The sequence below is a fragment of the Macaca mulatta genome, chromosome 7 (genome assembly GCF_049350105.2).
Source record: "Macaca mulatta isolate MMU2019108-1 chromosome 7, T2T-MMU8v2.0, whole genome shotgun sequence".
In the NCBI taxonomy this organism is placed as follows: Eukaryota; Metazoa; Chordata; class Mammalia; order Primates; family Cercopithecidae; genus Macaca; species Macaca mulatta.
The window spans coordinates 131,318,705-131,337,819 of NC_133412.1; the positions used below are offsets into that span (position 1 = coordinate 131,318,705).

The 19,115-nt window shown below is 40.6% G+C and overlaps 1 protein-coding gene across 2 annotated transcripts in view; it reads left to right on the forward strand.

Annotated features, from left to right (window-relative positions):
• The first annotated feature begins 3,594 nt into the window (after positions 1-3,594).
• Positions 3,595-19,115, forward strand: part of ACTR10 (actin related protein 10) — a 36,553-nt gene continuing 21,032 nt past the window's right edge. For both annotated transcript variants that reach the window (XM_015143781.3, XM_028851568.2), the window contains exons 1-7: positions 3,595-3,738; positions 6,301-6,373; positions 11,291-11,373; positions 12,373-12,481; positions 14,695-14,802; positions 16,996-17,063; positions 18,568-18,647. In XM_015143781.3, coding sequence (XP_014999267.1) covers positions 3,662-3,738; positions 6,301-6,373; positions 11,291-11,373; positions 12,373-12,481; positions 14,695-14,802; positions 16,996-17,063; positions 18,568-18,647 — 598 coding nt within the window. In that variant the 5' untranslated portion in view covers positions 3,595-3,661. The remainder of the gene's footprint in view (positions 3,739-6,300; positions 6,374-11,290; positions 11,374-12,372; positions 12,482-14,694; positions 14,803-16,995; positions 17,064-18,567; positions 18,648-19,115) is intronic.

The window sequence follows — 19,115 nt, forward strand, 5'->3', positions numbered from 1 at the left end:
CCTGTAATGCCAGCACTTCGGGAGGCTGAAGCGGGTGGATCACTTGAAGTCAGGAGTTTAGACCAGCCTGGCCAACATGGCAAAACCCCATCTCTAGTAAAAATACAAAAAATTAGCCAGGCATGGTGGCAGGTGCCTGTAATTCCAGGCACTATCTACTTGGGAGGCTGAGGCAGGAGAATCGCTTGAACCCAGGTGGCGGAGGTTGCAGTGAGCTGAGATCGTGCCACTGCACTCCAGCCTGGGCGACAAGAGTGAAACTCCATCTCAAAAAATAATAATAAAATAAAAATAAACAAGAAGAGAGAAATTTGTTCAGCAGAATACAGAACAAAAAAAAAAAGAAAAACAAGAAAAAAGGAGGGAAATCGACACAGAGACAAACACAGAAGGAAACTCATGTGAAGACACAGGGAGGAGTACATAATGTGAAAACTGCAGAGGCACAGGGAAGAAGGCCAAGTGATGACAGAGGCAGAGATTGGAGTTGTGTATCTAGAAACAAAGGAACATCAAGGATTGCCAGCAACCACCAGAAGCTAGGAAAAGGCAAGAAAGAAGGTCGGGCACGGTGGCTCACGCCTGTTATCCCAGCACTTTGGGAGGCTGAGGCTGGCGGATCACCGGAGCTCAGTAGTTCAAAACCAGCCTGGGCAACATGGTGAAACCTCTCTCTACAAAAAATACAAAAACTAGCCAGGCAAGGTGGCACACGCCTGCAGTCCCAGCTACTTGGGAAGGTGAGGCAGGAGAATAGCTTGAGCCCAGTCTGGAGTGCAGTGAGCCAAGGTTGCACCACTGCATGCCAGCCTGGATGACAGAGAGAGATTCTGTTAAAAAAAAAAAAAAAGGCCGGGTGCAGTGGCTCACACCTGTAATCCCAGCACTTTGGGAGGCCGAGGCGTGGTGGTACATGCCTGCAATCCCAGCTACTAGGGAGGTTGAGGCAGGAGACTCGCTTGAACCCAGGAGGCTGAGGTTGTGGTGAGCTGAGATCACGCCATTGCACTCCAGCCTGAGCCACAAGAGCGAAACTGTGCCTCAAAAAAAAAAAAAAAAAAAAAAAAAAAGGCTGGGCTGGGCGCGGTGTAATCCCAGCACTTTGAGAAGCCAAGGCAGGCGGATCACCTGAGGTTATGAGTTTGAGACCAGCCTGGCCAACATGGTGAAACCCCATCTTTACTAAAAATAAAAAAAATTAATAAAAATAAAAATAGCCGGGTGTGGTGACAGGCGCCTGTAATCCCAGCTGCTCGAGAGGCTGAGGCAGGAGAATCACTTGAACCCGGGGGACAGACGCTGCAGTGAGCTGAGATCGAACCTGGGCAACAGACTGAGACTCCAGCTCAAAAAAAAAAAGGAAAAAAAAAGACAAGAAAGGATCCTCCTCAAGAGCCTTCAAAGAGGGCATGACCTTGCTCTTGCTAACACCTTGATTTCTGACTTCTCACCTCCAGAAGTGTGAAAGAATAAATTTTTGTTGCCTCAAACCACCATTTGTGGTACTTTGTTACAGCAGTCCCTAGGAAACAAATACAGCTGGTGAGCTGTCATGGAAAACATAGAATGGGTAATAACAACACTTCATCATTTCAATAGTTTCAGAAACATAATTCCAAATTGATCCTTACAAATACCTTGTGAAGCAGCAGAACAGTTTACCGAAAGAAAGAAAGGATCCTCCTCAAGAGCCTTCAAAGAGGGCATGACCTTGCTCTTGCTGACACCTTGATTTCTGACTTCTCACCTCCAGAAGTGTGAAAGAATAAATTTTTGTTGCCTCAAACCACCATTTGTGGTACTTTGTTACAGCAGTCCCTAGGAAACAAATACAGCTGGTGAGCTGTCATGGAAAACATAGAATGGGTAATAACAACACTTCATCATTTCAATAGTTTCAGAAACATAATTCCAAATTGATCCTTACAAATACCTTGTGAAGCAGCAGAACAGTTTACCGATAAGGAAGTGGATGATCAGAGGTATTAGGGACTTGACAGAAAGTGGCAGAAACAGAATCTGAACCCAAGTGAGGGGTCCTATTCAAATACTCTGACCCTATTAAGCAAAAAATTTAATCTTTTCCCACATTTCTTACAGTTTTCTTCCCCATCATAACTCGAACTTCATCCTCCTAACTCCAGCAATTTGCTTTCAAGGAGGATCACTGATCAGTAATTTGGACTTAAACATGAATTTTACTAATATCGCATTCCAAATTTCTGCATTGTTACGGCATTAGTTTTTGTTATGGAAATAGCTTATCCCCAACTACCCCACTAACTCTTGTTACCAACCATTGGAGTAGGGCCTTTTTTTTTTTTTTTTTTTTTTTTTTGAGAGAGACAAGCTCTCACTCTGTTGTTGCCCAGGCTGGAGTGCAGCGGCACAATCCTGACTCACTACAGCCTTAGACTTCTTGGGCTTAAGGATCCTCCCGCTTTAGTGCTGGGACTACAGGTGTGAGCCACTGCGCTCGGATAGTTGGGACCATCTTAATACAGTATAACCTCATCTTAACTTGATTGCATCTGCCAATAATCTATTTCCAAATAGGGTCACTTTCTGAGGTTCCCAGTGGACAAGAATTTTGGAGGGACGTTCAACCCAGTACATCAGCTAAATGTTGCTATTCCTCACCGATTTACCCTTGAACCTCTTTTCTTATTGTAGAGCCTCTCCTTTGACAGTCTTTTCCACTCCTATGCATAGATACAGTTAGAGCTAATATTTGCAGAAAAAAATATTTTCACAGAAAGCTGTGAACTGACAAAGATGTAAACAGTAATGTAAACGTTAAAAGTAACGACAAAAATAGCAATTACTTTTGCACCAACCTAATAGAGGCCTTTGCTTCAATGCTCCTTCTACTAAACCATCCCGACCGCTCCTCCATAGATAGATTCAAGATTCACGATGCTACTTTAGCTTAATTCTGGAGTAAAATAAAAACTTTCAGAAAGACTACTAACTAAAGCATGGTCTGTACGTATTATTCTCTAAAGCATCAGTAGCATAGGCTTTGCAATTAGGAAGTCTGCGGGTTTGCTCCTGGCTCTACCGTGGGACGCCGGGAAAGTTAATCTCTCTGAGCGTCGGTTCCCACGGATAAGAAAACACATATTCTTGGTATTTCTTGAGAAGATTAAATATTACGCAAAACGCCTAGCACAGAATAGGGGCTCAGCATCTTTTGCCCCCAAGAGCGTGAATCAGAGCTTCGGGTTTGCGTCGTCTCTCGTGGACCCCTGCACCGCCAGGTCCTCAGGGACCTTTTCACAGTGAGCTGAGACCGAACCTCTTCACAGCCGCGCGTGGGTGCGGCTTTGGGGCGTGGTGGGCGGGAATGACAGGGAGGCTGGCTCCGCCCCCTCGGGGCGCCCGGCGCGCCTGATCGCCGCGGCCTCCGCACACCCGCACTCGGATTCGCGCCTGCCAGCGCCTCTTTTCCCCTAGTCCTGGAGACGGCCGCACCTGCGAGTTTTGGTCCAACGCGGGGTGAGGCACAGCCTGGGACAGCCCGGGTCCGGCGCACCGCCGCCGCTCGTGGCCCCCGCCGTCGCCGACGCCCGAGCGCCGGAGCCCCGGCCCCGCCCCCCGAGCGCCGAAGCTTGTTCGCGGCGGAGCCTGCGACCCTCTTCTCTCAGTCTTCCTTCCTACCATGCCGCTCTACGAGGGCCTAGGGAGCGGCGGAGAGAAGACGGCGGTCGTGATCGACCTGGGAGAGGCCTTTACCAAGTGAGTGGCCGTGACGCCAGCTGTGTTCGACCCGAGGGGAGGGCGGGTGGCCGAGCCCCAGGCACTGCCTGGGTCCTCATCGCCGACTTGCTGGGCAGCTCCGGGCCTTCCCTTTTCTTCAACCAGCGCCCTTGTAAATAACAACCCTTATTATTTCCTCCATGGGCAATGCGAATTCGAGGATCGGGGTCTGACTCCCAAAGAGGCCCAGGAAGCTTCGATTGAATTGCCCTCGTCGCCGCCCCTTGTCATCACCCCAAACCCAACAAACCCTTTGGAATCATCTGGGTAGGGGGTGACAACCGTGACCTAGACCCCGCTTACCCTGGGCTCATCAGATGAGGAAGGCAGCCAACGGAATGTAAATGTTCTATGACGAATTTCATCATAAAATATTGAACGGAGCTTATTTTGGTGCTGAAAATGCAAAGATTATTAAGACAGGGCTATCGCTCCTCAAGAATTAGGGAGACTGGGCACATTAAGAGGTGAAACCCTACAGATAACACTCTGGAAATCCTTTGTTGGCTCCCCTAAACTCTAAGGTTAGCTTTGACATGTTTTAAACAAACCAGCGTGTAAACACTAGAGAGGAGTTTCTCGACCCTTCGGATGGCATAGTTCTCTTTAATGGCTGGATGAAAACCACAAATGCACAAACCCTAAGATATTTACACACAGTTTCAGGGAATTGGCAGACAGTCATTGTGGTCCTGGGACTCCAGATTAAGAGTCTTTGTGATGGGCTCAACAGAGAGGGAAGTAACAGGCAATTACATGATATATGTGTTTATGAAAATGAAACATTTGAAAAATCTTTTTGTATCTCTAGGCACTTCCTGACGTATAGTAGGTATTTAATAACTGTTTATTCACTAAGTGTTTAAAAGAGCCTATTTAAAAATTGGACCTCAGGAACTCCAGAATTGGATTAAACATAGTCCTTGGTTAATGACATTCTCTTATTGTTTTATGCAAGACCCTTCCTTATGTATATTTTCTTATAAAAATTATTTTGAAAGCAAAATAATTTGAGGCTTCTATTCAAAGATAATTATTTTGGCCGTACTTGGAAGAAATAAGCAAAAAGCTATATTTGAATAATACAGCAGGAGGATGATAAGATAAATATATGAAGTAAAAAAAAGAAATTGAAGTCTAATGGCTTGCATTCTGAGATGTTTGAGGAGCACTGATGCAAGTAAACATGGAGATGGGAATAGGAGGAGATGGAGATAATTATTTGGGAATACGAGGAGAGCAGTACCAAAAACTAGACAGGACAAGAAGACAGGGTGTTAAGACTAAACTAGTATGATGATCATTTTTAGCAACGTTTTTAGCAAAATTTTGTTCTACTAACATGAAACAAAACTGGAAATAGCTAAATACTCAAGAGCATCATTTTTAAAATAATGAAATATGCAGTTTTAAAAATGATACTGTAATCCCAGCACTTTGGAAAGCTGAGGCGGGCCGATCACTTGAGCCCAGGAGTTCGAGACCAGCCTGGGCAACATGAGGAAACCCAGCTCTACAAAAAATGCAAGGTTTAACCGGCCATAGTGTTGTGCCTGAAATCCTAGCACTTTGGAAGGCCAAGGGGGAAGGATCGCTTGAGCCTGGGAGGCGGAGGCTGCAGTGAGCTGAGTTTGTGCCACTGCACTCCAGCCTGGGCGACAGAGCGAGACCTTGCCCCCCCCCCAAAAAAAAAAGTGAAAATGATAGCAATGAAGATTACGTTAATATGGGCAGAAGCTTACCATATGAATTAATTATGTATGAAGTGTGACTATAACTATGTCAAATATGTATGCATAATCATAAGAAGACTGAAAGTGAATACACCAATATGGGAGCTAACAATATTAGAATGATGGAATTATGAGTGATAGAGATGAATTATATGAATGAAGTCATATAATGTAGTACAGATTCAGAGTTGTAGATATGTCTTGCCTAAAATCCTGCTAAAATTAACAACTAGGAAAAAAGTTGGCCAGGCACAGTGGCTCACGCCTGTAATCCCAGCACTTTGGGAGGCCGAGGCAGGCAGATCACGAGGTCAGGAGATCGAGACCATCCTGGCTAACACGGTGAAACCTCTTCTCTACTAAAAATACAAAAAAAAAATTAGCCGGACGTGGTGGTGGGCGCCTGTAGTCCCAGCTACTTGGGAGGCTGAGGCAGGAGAATGGCGTGAACCCGGGAGGCGGAGCTTGCAGTGAGCCTAGATCTTTGCCACTGCACTCCAGCCTGTGTGACAGAGCCAGACTCCATCTCAAAAAAAAAAAGAGTAAATGCTGCCCTAAAATATTACATTGGTTTTTTTAAGTATCACTAATTTGATAGAATTTTTTTCTGTTAATACACAAGCATTAATAAATAGTATTAACTTATTAATTTTGTGGAGTGATCTTTTTTAATCCCTTTAAATACATCAGAGGTATTTTCAAATGCTATTGTGGCCATTGTTTTGAAATGAATACAGGGAAAATTGGTTTCTGTGACAAATATTTAAAAGAATACTATAAGTTGTTTCAATTTTCCATTTATTTGCAGGTGTGGATTTGCTGGAGAAACTGGTCCAAGATGTATAATTCCTAGTGTGATAAAAAGAGCTGGGATGCCTAAGGTATTTAAAAAAAAAAACAAATAAGCAAAATAAACACGGTACTATAAAATATTTTAAAATATGACTTCAAGTAAGATTGATTAAAACAGTACCAAAGGCCGGGCGTAGTGGCTCATGCCTGTAATCCCAGCACTTTGGGAGGCCGAGGCAGGTGGATCACCTGAGGTCAGGAGTTTGAGACCAGCCTGGCCAAGATGGTGAAACCCTGTCTCAACTAAAAATACAGAATTAGCCGGGCGTGGTGGCACATGCCTGTAATCCCAGCTGCTCGGGAGGCTGAGACAGGAGAATCGCTTGAACCCGGGAGGTAGAAGTTGCAGTGAGCCGAGATCGCACCATTGCACTCCAGCCTGGGGGACGAGAGCGAAATTCCGTCTCAAACAAACGAACAAAAACAGTACTAAAAATATAATTTATGGCTATATTTCTAAGGAAAAGTTTTTCTTTTTAAATCAACTTTATCAAGGTCTAATTTTGCACACCATAAGTATATCATGTTGTACAACTACCACCACAGTCCACTTTTAGAATATTTTCATCACCCCAGTAAAATCCCTAATACCCATTTACAATTAAATCCTCATTGCTGTCCTCAGCCCATTAGGGTGTACCTTCTGTTTCTATAGATTTGTGTTTTGTGTACATTTTATGTAAATGGAATCATATATCAAGAGAAAAATTTTAATCTCTGTAAAATACTTTTATAAGTCTTATAACCACTGAATTATTTTATTCTTATTTAGAACATATCAGATATGTATTCCCTTATTTATAGTTTCAAAACCCAAAGAATTTTGAAAATAGACTTTTAAAAAGTTTCTTGCCAGAGCTAGAAATTACAGATTTAAGTACAGATTTAATCTCATGGCAGATTAGAAATTACAACCAGTAGAAGGAATGATTTTGCATGCTATAAAATTCACTTGTTAAAAAATGAGACGTAACTGTTACCATGGTAACATTATATATGCATTCCAGAAAATACCTTTGTTCTGCAAAATGGTACATTTTTAAAAAGCAAAACAAAACAGGCTTATGGGAAAAATAAGATTGAGGTAGACCATACAAAACCTGTGTAACTTTGTAATCAGAGTAGTAGCAAAAACAATAATTGATGCCTCCACAAAATTTTAATAGGATTGGCAGGCAGGTGAGTGTGGCTGGAGGCTATCTTAGGGAATATTAAAAATAAAATCATGGCCCGGGCATAGTGGCTCACGCCTGTAATCCCAGCACTTTGGGAGGCCGAGGTGGGCAATCACGAGGCCAGGAGATGGAGACCATCCTGGCTAACACGGTGAAACCCCATCTCTACTAAAAAAAAAAAAAAGCCCAAAAATTTAGCCAGGCGTGGTGGCAGGTGCCTGTAATCCCAGCTACTCAGGAAGCTGAGGCAGGAGAATGGTGTGAACCTGGGAGGCAGAGCTTGCAGTGAGCCGAGATTGTGCCACTGCACTCCAGCCTGGGTGACAGAGCGAGACTCCATCTCAAAAAAATAAAATAAAATAAAATAAAATACAATTTTGGAGGTGGTGTGCACCTGTAGTCCCCAGCTACTCGGGAGGCTGACGTGGGAGGATCACTTGAGCCCAGGAGGTTGAGGCTGTAGTGAGTCAAGATTGCACCACCGCACTCCACCATGGGCGGCAGAGTGAGAACCCTGTCTCAAAAATAAACAAATGAAAATAAAATGAAGTCATGGATTGAAAATGTTAGCCAGTGGGTTCTGATTCAGTGCAGATGATAGCAAGCTCTGAGCCAGTGGGACTGTTACTAAGTAGCGACTAGGAGAAAATGCAACCCAATAGAGTCATGGATCCACTTTGAGGCAAGAATTGCTGGTGTAGGGAGTTATTTAAGCTTCTTTTATGAATAGATCTGGAAGCATTATCTACCTATGTGATAACTGAGTTGATAACTTTCTTTTTCTTGATGAAGGTTATAATTCTAATTTTAGCTTGTCTAATATTAACTAATACAACTATAACATTATTCTGACATTATTTCGTTTTTTAGCAATCACATATAAGCATATTTGGTTTTATAAAAACACATGTTGACCAGATGCAGTGGCTCATGCCTGTAATCCCAGCACTTTGGGAGGTCAAGGCGGGCGGATCACCTGAGGTCGGGAGTTCGAGACCAGCCTGACCAACATGGAGAAACCCTGTCTCTGCTAAAAATACAGAATTAGCCGGGCGTGGTGGCACATGCCTGTAATCCCAGCTACTCGGGAGGCTGAGGCAGGAGAATCGCTTGAACCTGGGAGGTGGAGGTTGCGGTGAACCAAGATCGGCCATTGCACTCTAGCCTGGGCAACAAGAGCGAAACTCCGTCTCAAAAACAAAAAAACAAACAAAAAAACAAACACAAGTTATAGCAGAATAGACAAGACCAGCAGTTTATATCAGCAGTTTGTATTTGGCATTGACATAGATCAGAAATTTTTTTTTTTTTGAGATGGAGTCTCGCTCTTTGCCCAGGCTGGAGTGCAGTAGTGCAATCTCGGTTCACTGCAAGCTCTGCCTCCCGGGTTCATGCCATTCTCCTGCCTCAGCCTCCCAAGTAGCTGGGACTACAGTCTCCCGCCGCCATGCCCGGCTAAAATTTTGTATTTTTTAGTAGAGATGGGGTTTCAGTGTGTTAGCCAGGATGGTCTCAATATCCCGACTTCGTGATCCGCCCGCCTCAGCCTCCCAAAGTGCTGGGATTACAGGTGTGAGCCACCGCACTTGGCCCAGAAATCTTTTTAATTATACTTGATTAGGGAATCATTTCATCGATTTAAAAATTTTCTGCAAATCCTTGGACGAGCCAGAAATACGGTAGATATTGGTGGTTTGATGTTCGAAAATGTGTTGGAAGCCAGGTATGGTGGCTCATGCCTGTAATTCCAGCACTTTGGAAGGTGGAGGTAGCCAGATCACTTGAGGCCAAGAGTTTGAGCCTAGCCTGGCTAACATGGTGAAACCCCATCTCTACTAAAAATACAAAAATTAGCCAGGTGTAGTGGCAGGCACCTGTAATCCCAGCTACTTGGGAGGCTGAGGCAGGAGAATCGCTTGAACCTGGGAGGTGGATGTTGCAGTGAGCTGAGATCACACCGCTGCACTGCACAATTGGCATTACTGTGTTACCAGATAGATTTCTGACTGGATTAGACCCTGTACATTCTTGTTGCCACTTTTCTTAGTGCTTTGAGCTTTTTTATTTTTATATATATATGTATGTATATATACACACATATATGTATATATACACAAACACACACACACATATATATATATTTTTTTTATTTGAGATGGAGTCTCGCTCCATCACCCAGGCCGGAGTGCAGTGTCGTGATCTGTGTTCACTGCAACCACCTCCTCCCGGGTTCAAGCAATTCTCCTGTCTCAGCCTCCCAAGTAGCTGGGATTACAGGCATGTGCCACCATGCCCAGCCAATTTTTTTTTTGTATTATTAGTGGAGACGGGATTTCGTCATGTTGGCCAGCCTGGTCTCGAACTCCTGACCTCAGGTGATCCTCCCGCCTTGACCTCCCAAAATGCTGGGATTACAAGCGTGAGCTACCACACCCGGCCAAGCTTTTATCTTCATTTAAAAAGACAGATAAATAAAAAATTATTTATATTTGACTGTATATGGTTTGGAATCTTTAAGCCACATAAAATCAAGAAGTTAGGCTGATGGTCCTTCTTTTGAAAGAGTAAATGAAGAGAGGTCTGCCAATGATGCATCAGAGTACTTAGAGCTTTCTGAGGATCATAATAAGTGAAGCCATTGTTATATATTAGCATTGACTTAGCACTCATGACTTGGTAATACGTGTGTAGGCTGCTTTTGTGTTAATGGTGTTTGTTGTCATTTTTATCACACGTATTTATGAACAACCTACTATGTACCTGGAGTGGAGCTGTAAGCAAGCCAGAAATAGTTCTTGTGCATGGAGCTTATAGTCTAGCAGAAAGGGGGACATTTTACAAGTAATTAAGTGTGGCGATGCTGATTTTTTTTTTTTTTCTTTTTTAGACAGAGTCTCACTCTGTCACCCAGGCTTGAGTGCAGTGGCACGATCTTGGCTCACTGCAACCTCTGCCTCCCTGGAACCTCTACCTCCCGGGTTCAAGCGATTCTCCCACGTCAGCCTCTGGAGTAGCTGGGACTACAGGCGCATGCCACTATGCCTGGCTAATTTTTGTATTTTTAGTAGAGACAGGGTTTCACCATGTTGGCCAGGCTGGTCTTGAACTCCTAGCTTCAGGTGATCCACCCGCCTCGGCCTTCCAAAGTGCTGGGAATTTTGTTTGTTTGTTTTTTGAGACGGAATCTGGTTCTGTTGCCCAGGCTGGAGTGCAGTGGAGCCATCTCAGCTCACGGCAGCCTCCTCCAGGGTTTTCAGGTGATTCTCCTGCCTCAGTCTCCGGAGTAGCTGGGACTATAGGCATGCGCTACCATGCCTGGCTAATTTTTTTATTTTAAGTAGAGACAGTGTTTCACCATGTTGGCCAACTTGGTCTCGAACTCCTGACCTCAAGTGATTCACCCACCTCAGCCCCTCAAAGTGCTGGGATTACAGGCATGAGCTACCACACCTGGCCTCAATGCTGAGTTTTATCAGTCAAGCCAAAATGATAACTCAGATGTTATCTGAGTGATAGCATGTGAGCAAAACTCTTTACTTCCTATGAACACACACTTCCATTACCACAGACTAAAACATTCTGCCATCTTAGACATTCCAGTTCTTAAGGATTCCTAATTTAAGAGATTATTGCGTATTTAATTTTTGTAATCTCAATACAAATTGCTTTTAATTTATTCCCAGAAAACTCATTAGTAAATAATTACATTTTAATCTTAATTTGAGATGATTTTATTAATATAAATTAATAAATCATTTTAATTTTTTACAGCCTGTCAGAGTTGTTCAGTATAATATCAATACAGAAGAATTATATTCCTACCTAAAGGAATTCATCCACATACTATATTTCAGGTAAGAGACATTTTGTTTTCTAACTTTTATGATTAGATAGATTTTCCTAATGCCATAGTGATAATTGGTTGTATTACATCTGAGGCACCCTCCCAAAAAAAATTGACTTCTATTGCCATTTTTGCATGCTTATTTTCAAACTTTTCAAAAATATATTTGAAGACTAGAAAACTGGCAGACTGAAGGAAATATTAAAAATGAAATGTTCATTAATGAAGTGAACTGATAATTAAATTATTCTACATTCATACAGTGAAATACCATGCAGCTATTAAAAAAGAGTTCTGCATCTGTATGTAGTAGAACAGGAAGGTACTACTTCCTGTGTGTGGTGTGTGGGATATATTGATAAGTGAAATAAGCAAGTTAAAGAACCACATCTATAGAATGAGTATTTCTGTTAAAACATACCCCCATACATTCATAAGAATGAAAAAAATATACAAACGTCTATCAGTGGTAGTTCTGGGTAGTAGGAATATAAGGTTCTTGTATTATGCAGGTTTCACATGTCATAATATTTGGAGCTTTGTGAGCATATACTACTGTAACCTAAAATAAAGAAAATATCACCAGGTGCTGTGGCTCACATCTATAGTACCAGCTACTTGGGAGACTGAGATCAGGGGATGGCTTGAACCCAGGAGGCCGAGGTTGCGGTGAGGTGACATTGCACCTCTTCACTCCAACTTGGGCAACAGAGCCAGATCCTGTCTCAAAAAAAAAAAAAAATCTATGTAATGGCTCAAGTTAGTAATCATAGTAGGCTATAATGTTAGGTTTCTGAGATAAGTTAATGAAGTTCCTAGTACATTGCACGGTACGTAGTAAGAGGTCAGAAATGTTATCTTTCTGGGGTCATAAAATGAAGATGTCTTTTTGTGATAAAGTATCTTAAGCTAAGGTAGTACAGTTTCACTCTTCTTAACAAATTGTATGACTTACCAAAATGAATAAAAACTTTTACTTATTTTTAAAGCCAAAACTGTCACTTTTCAGGCATCTATTGGTGAATCCCAGAGACCGCCGAGTTGTGATTATCGAGTCGGTATTATGTCCTTCTCACTTCAGAGAGACACTCACTCGTGTTCTTTTCAAATATTTTGAGGTACCTGTCTTTATGTCAAATAAGTAAATTGCTTTTGAAATAAAAAGAGAAGCAGTAAAAGTCTTACTAGTTTTTAGGGAATCTTTCTTCCCTTTTTTTTTGTTGGTAGGTACTCAAAACTTAAACTAATAAAAGCCCTCATATTTTGTCTCTTTTATTTTATATGTCACACAGTGTAGTTGGGGAACCAGATGACAGAAGATTCTTCAAATTGGCCATTTATTTTCTTCCTTTGTGTGGTTATTTCATGCTTTAGCATTTCATCCAACACTTACATAATTGGAGATTTCTTTTTATTACTGTTTGTTATTTATTTTAATATAGGTTTTTCTATTTGGGGACTTTTTTTCAGAATTAAAAGGTATATTCTGTGCTGTGGACTTTGTGATGTGTTTCTTCCAGATCTTTCTAGCTTCCATTGTTTAGTTATACTGTTCTGAATTTTGTCATTTTAGGCTTCAAATTCCTTTGAAATGGAATATTCAGTGTCTCCTTTTGAGTAAGTCGGTAATGCCAGGGATGAGACTTACCTCATGATATTAGTAGTATTACCTGTAGCTTTGATTTTATAGGAGTCGAGATTATTTTATGACCAAGAATATGTTTTAAGATTAGTATATTTCATAGACCAGGATCTTAATTATTCAAATTTTTTTTAATCTCTGCCTTGAAATTTAGGTTTTATCAGCAAGGGAAAATGAAAGATTATATGTGTTAAGTATATAAGAAATTAAGCACATATAAATGTATTTTCATACATTCTACTGAATTCAAAACGTACCTAATACCAAAAATCACAATGTCTTTATGAGGTAAAGGCACTTAATATTTCTAAGTAGTATTTTTGTAAAGCAGGTACAGGGAATCAGGTTGCATAGCCTCCAGTACTTACTGATGTCATGAGTCCAGGAATTTCATTTGCAGTAGGGAGAACATAAAGCAAAACAAGAAGTTGTGTCAGCTGTTACCTGAATAAAGTGGAATATTCTCTGTATTTATAGAGTTTGTGTTAATATCCTTATCTTCTATATGACTGGAATACCTGCTTTATCTATTTAGATAAGGGAAATATAGCCATTATTTTGTCTGCCATTCAATTATGATGGACTCTCATATTTTGATTGAATATCTAGTATTTGGGATGTGACCAGATCTGGCAAATTCTTACCGAAAAAAATGTCGCACAGAGCCAACTATTTGTATATTTTGTTCTTTGGTTTAACTTTAACTGCCAATTATAGTTCAGTTAGCCAGACGTGGTGGCATGCATCTATAGTCCCAGCTACTCAGGAGACTAAGGTGGGAGGATTGCTCGAGCCCAGGAGTTCGAGGCTGCAGTGAGCTGTGATTGCACCACTGCACTCAGCCTGGGCAATGGAGCAAGACTTTGTCTCTAAGAAAAAAATAAAAATTTAAATAAAAAAGAAAAAGTAAAAATATGTAGTTTATATTACAAACTTTGCAAATAAAGACAATAAAGAATTTTTTTCTCTATTTTCATCTTAATGGTAAGGGCATCTCTCTATTTTTTTAATTTAGCATCTTCCTCTAAATTTATGTTTCTAGAACTCTTCTTTCTCTCTCTCTCTCTCTTTTTTTTTTTTTGTTTTTTTTTGAGACAGAGTCTTGCTTTATTGCCCAGGCTGAAGTGCAATGGTGTGATCTCAGCTCACTGCAACCTCCGCCTCCTGAGTTCAAGCAATTCTCCTGCCTCAGTCTCCCTAGTAGCTGAGATTACAGGCAGATGCCATGACACCCAGCTCATTTTTGTATTTTTAGTAGAGATGAGATTTCACCATACTGGTCAGGCTGGTTTCAAACTCCTGACCTCAGGTGATCCACCCGCCTCAGCCTCCCAAAGTGCTGAAATTACAGGCATGAGCCTCTGCGCCCGACCTCTAGACCTCTTCTTTTATCCCTTTCAATTTTCCCTTCCAAAAGAGGACAAGAATAAAGAAAAATGCCTCTTAATTGTCATTTTGGAATGAAACAGTTGAGCTGTTTTTATTACAGTGTATTTTGGTTATTGAGTGAATTTATATAAATCAACAAACTAGTTCTTAATTACTCTCATAAGATGGTGGAGTAGGTATCACCATATAAGTTAATATAATGTTCCTGTGAATTTTTTCAATATATTTGAATATAAGGCAAATACCTTCAAATAATGACACTCATTCTGATTTTGTTGTTTTGATTTCATTATTTTCTAGGTTCCATCTGTCTTGCTTGCTCCAAGTCATCTGATGGCTCTTCTGACGCTTGGAATTAATTCTGCCATGGTCCTAGATTGTGGATATAGGGAAAGCCTGGTGTTACCCATATCTTTTTTGTCATCCAGCCAACTTTGGAGTTCTTACTCTACTTTAACTAAAATAATTAGGCTAATTACAAATGATTTGTATTGTACTGAACTATTTTGGGTTACTATGTACAAATATGAATTTCAATGTGGAAAAAGTTCACAGGATTGTAAGACTTAAATTTACTTTTTGTAGAAGTTACTATCATTTGGTCCCAGGATATACTCCAGGAGTATACCTCGTGAATATTACGTTCAGTTTTTAAAAGAAAAATCAGGATGTGTCAAGTTGACTAGGATAGTCAAGTTTTAAGAAAAAAAATCATACAAAGGGTAATTTGAGAAACTGAAATGAGAACATTCAATCCAGAAAGATTTCAGTAGCTGAAGAGCTCACTGGCGCCTGTAGTCCCAGCTACTCCGGAGGCTGAGACAGGAGAATGACATGAACCCGGGAGGTGGAGCTTGCAGTGAGCCGAGATTGCTACTGCACTCCATCCTGGGCGACAGAGCGAGACTCCGCCTGAAAAAAAAAACAAAAAAGAAAAATGTATTTTTCTTTTCTTTTCTTTTTTTTTTTTTAAATCTCCGTTGGCTATCATGAAGGCAGTGTGCCTTAGTGTTTACAAGCTTGGGTTTTAGAATCAAATACACAATAAGTGCAAATCTCCAGTTGCTTCTTACTACTTGGTCAGGTAGCTTAATCTCTTTGGGCCTCAGTTTCTTTATCCGTAAATTGGGGATTATAATATTTCCATCTCATAGAAGAGTTGTGTTAGTTAAGTGACGTAATATATATAAAGTGTTTAGTATACATAGGATTTGGCACAAGTAATTTTCTTAGTACGTGCTGTGGTTTTTATGTCATTGACCATAGGTCGGAACTTACTAATAATTCAGGCTATCCCAGAATGGAATTACTGACCATATAAACTAGTACATTTCTTTCCATTATAAATATTTAAGCGGAGTATAGATAAGCATCTCTTAGAATTGTCCTAGTGGACATTGCTTTATTGTAAAGGATGTTGATGTGCATGAATGTAAGACTCTTGCAATTTTGAGATCTACATGTATATTTATTAGAAAAAATATTCATGGAAGGAAATTAAGAATCATTAACTTCTAAGGAATTTAATCAAGCAGTAGTGTTTTTTAGTATAAAGTATTTTGTGTTTAATTCTTAACCGTGCAACATAAGTAGTATTCTCATTATATAAATGATAATATTGAGAGTTGGGATGGGTAGTTGACTCCTCTTTTTATGAACATGTAGCCAGGATATAAACCCATGTCTGTTTCCAAAGCTGATGCTCTTACCAATATACTTAGCAAACACACAGTAAATATTGTTTACTTCCCTCGGCTCTGTCCTGTAGAAATATAATGTGAGCCATGTATGTAATTTAGAGTGTTCTAGGCTGGGCGCCATGGCTCACACATGTAATACTAGCACCTTGGGAGGCTGAAGTGGGCAGATCACCTGAGGCCAAGAGTTTGAGACCAGCCTGGCCAACTGGTCAAAACCCCATCTCTACGAAAAATACAAAAATTAGCCGGCTGTGGTGGCACGTGCCTGTAATCCCAACTACTTGGGAGACTGAGGCACAAGAATCTCTTGAACCTGGGAGGTGGAGGTTGTACTGAGCCGAGATCGCACCACTGTACTCCAGCCTGGGCTACAGAGCGAGACCCTGTCTCAAAAAAAAGTAAATAGAATTTTCTAAGAGCCACATTTTAAAAGGCACAAGAAAACATGAAATTAATAGTATATTTTATTTAACCCAATATATTCAAAATACTCCAGTATTCCATCAATACAAAAATTATAATGAGGTATTTTAGTGGGGTTTTTTGGTATTAAAACCTTCTAAATTTGGTATGTAGTTTAGTCTTAGAGCACATCTCAATTCAGACTAGCCATATTTCACATATTAAGTAGCTACATAGGCCTAGTGGCTACTTTTATCAGATGCCCCAGCCGTAGCTAATGAATTGTGCGTGGTCATGTGCATATGCGTATTTTTATTCTGTTTTCTTTGATGAAGAATATGAAAAAAAAACTTTTTGATTTTTCCATAACTATGTTAAAAATAAGAAATAAAAATTTGTCACTAAAGCATATTTAGAACAATACTGCAGAAGGTGAGGAAAATATCAAGGAAACCACATTTTATCTCCTAAAATAGTAGTATCCTTGACTACCCTATAGATATATGAAGGAATCCCAGTTCTAAATTGTTGGGGAGCACTACCCCTAGGAGGAAAAGCTCTTCACAAGTAAGTTTCTTGGAATTTAACATATTCATTTCACCTGTGTCACAAAAACAGTTGCTAATCTGTTTGTTGATCAGTGATCAATAGAGGGCTTGTGATAAATGGACAGTGAATTTTATTCCACCCTCTATTAGCTTCAAGTATATTGATTTTTAAAGAATAAACCAGTTTTTTTAATTTTTAATTTTTGTGGGTACATAGTAGGTGTATATATTTATGAGGTACATGGGATGTTTTGATATAGGCATGCAATGGGAAATAAGCACATCATGGAGAATGGGGTATCCATCCCGTCAAGCATTTATCCTTTGAGTTACAATCTAATTACACTCTTTGCATGATTTTAAAATGTACAGTTAAGTTATTGTCTATAGTCACCCTGTCGTGCTATCAAATAGTAGGTCTTATTGTTTCTATTTTTTTGTACCCATTAATTAACCTCACCTCCCATTTATCCCTCCACTATCCTCCCTGGCCTCTGGTAGCCATCCTTCTACTCTCTATATCCATGAGTTCCATTGTTTTGCTGTTTAGATCCCACAAATAAGTGAGAACATATAATATTGGTCTTTCTGTGCATGGCTTATTTCACTTAACAATGATCTACAGTTCCATCAGTGTTGTTGCAGATGACTGGATCTCATTCCTTTTTATAGCTGAATATAGCTCCATTGTGTATATTTTTTTATTTTTTATTTTTTTTTTAACTTTTATTAAGTTTAGAGGTACATGTGCAGGTTTATTACATAGGTAAACTTATGTCTTGGGGAAGACCTTTATTATTATTACTATTATTGAGATGGAGTCTCGCTGTGTCACCCAGGCTGGAGTACAGAGGCGTGATCTCAGCTCACTGCAACCTCTGCTGCCTGGGTTCAAGCAATTCTCCTGCCTCAGCCTCCCAAGTAGCTGGGATTACAGGCGCGCGCCACCACACCTGGTTAATTTTTGTATTTTTAGTAGAGATAGGGTTTCACCATGTTGGCCAGGCTGTTCTCAAACTCCTGATCTCAGGTGATCCACCCGCCTCGGCCTCCCAGAGTGCTGGGATTACAGGCGTGAGCCACCGTGCCTAGCAAGAAGATCATTCTTATTTAAATCATAATAATTGGGCTGGGTGTGGTGGCTCACGCCTGTATTATCCCAGCACTCTGGGAGGCCGAGGCAGGTGGATCACCTGAGGTCAGGAGTTTGAGACCAGCCTGGCCAACGTGGCAAAACCCTATCTCTACTAAAAATACAAAAATTAGCTGGGCATGGTGGCGGGTACCTGTAATCCCAGCTACTCGGGAAGCTGAGGCAGGAGAATCACTTGAACCTAGGAGGTGGAGGTTGCAGTGAACCAGGATTGCGCCACTTAACTCCAGCCTGGGTGACAGAGTGAGACTCTGTCTCAAAAAAAAAAAAAAAAGCATAATAATTTATTATGTAGTTAAAAGTATGAAATAAGAAAAGGATATCAGTTTCAATATTTTAATTCCAGTAACATTTTTTTTTTTAATTTCAGAGAGTTGGAAACTCAACTATTGGAACAATGTACTGTTGACACAAGTGCTGCTAAAGAACAGAGCCTTCCCTCAGTGATGGGTAAATTCATTTTAATTGGTTTAGGAGTGATTTACACTCTATTTTTATTTCTTCAACTTATATTTTAGTCTTTGCTCCATTGCATGATTATTCTCTTTTCTCCCCATGCCTCTCTGATGGCACTGCTTCAACTATAAGCTCATTGAACTTTTTATCACCAAATTCAATAGTTTGATTTTAGTCATCCTGTCCAGAACTTTTGACACTGTGGATCATCATGTACTCTTGAATGCTTTCTTCTCCTTGGCTTTCAGGATTCTTTTTTTTTAGTAGTTGTCTATTACTTCCCCAAATATTCCTCTGGCTTCCTCTGCTCTTGCTTTCTCTGCTGGTATTCCACTAGGGATCTAGTGTTTGTTCCTTCTTTTTCTCTGCTGGCTTTTTAAATGTGATCTTACCTACTCCCACAACTTCTACATCTGCATGCTGTTGATTCTCAAATGTGTCACTGGGCCTGATCCTTCTTCT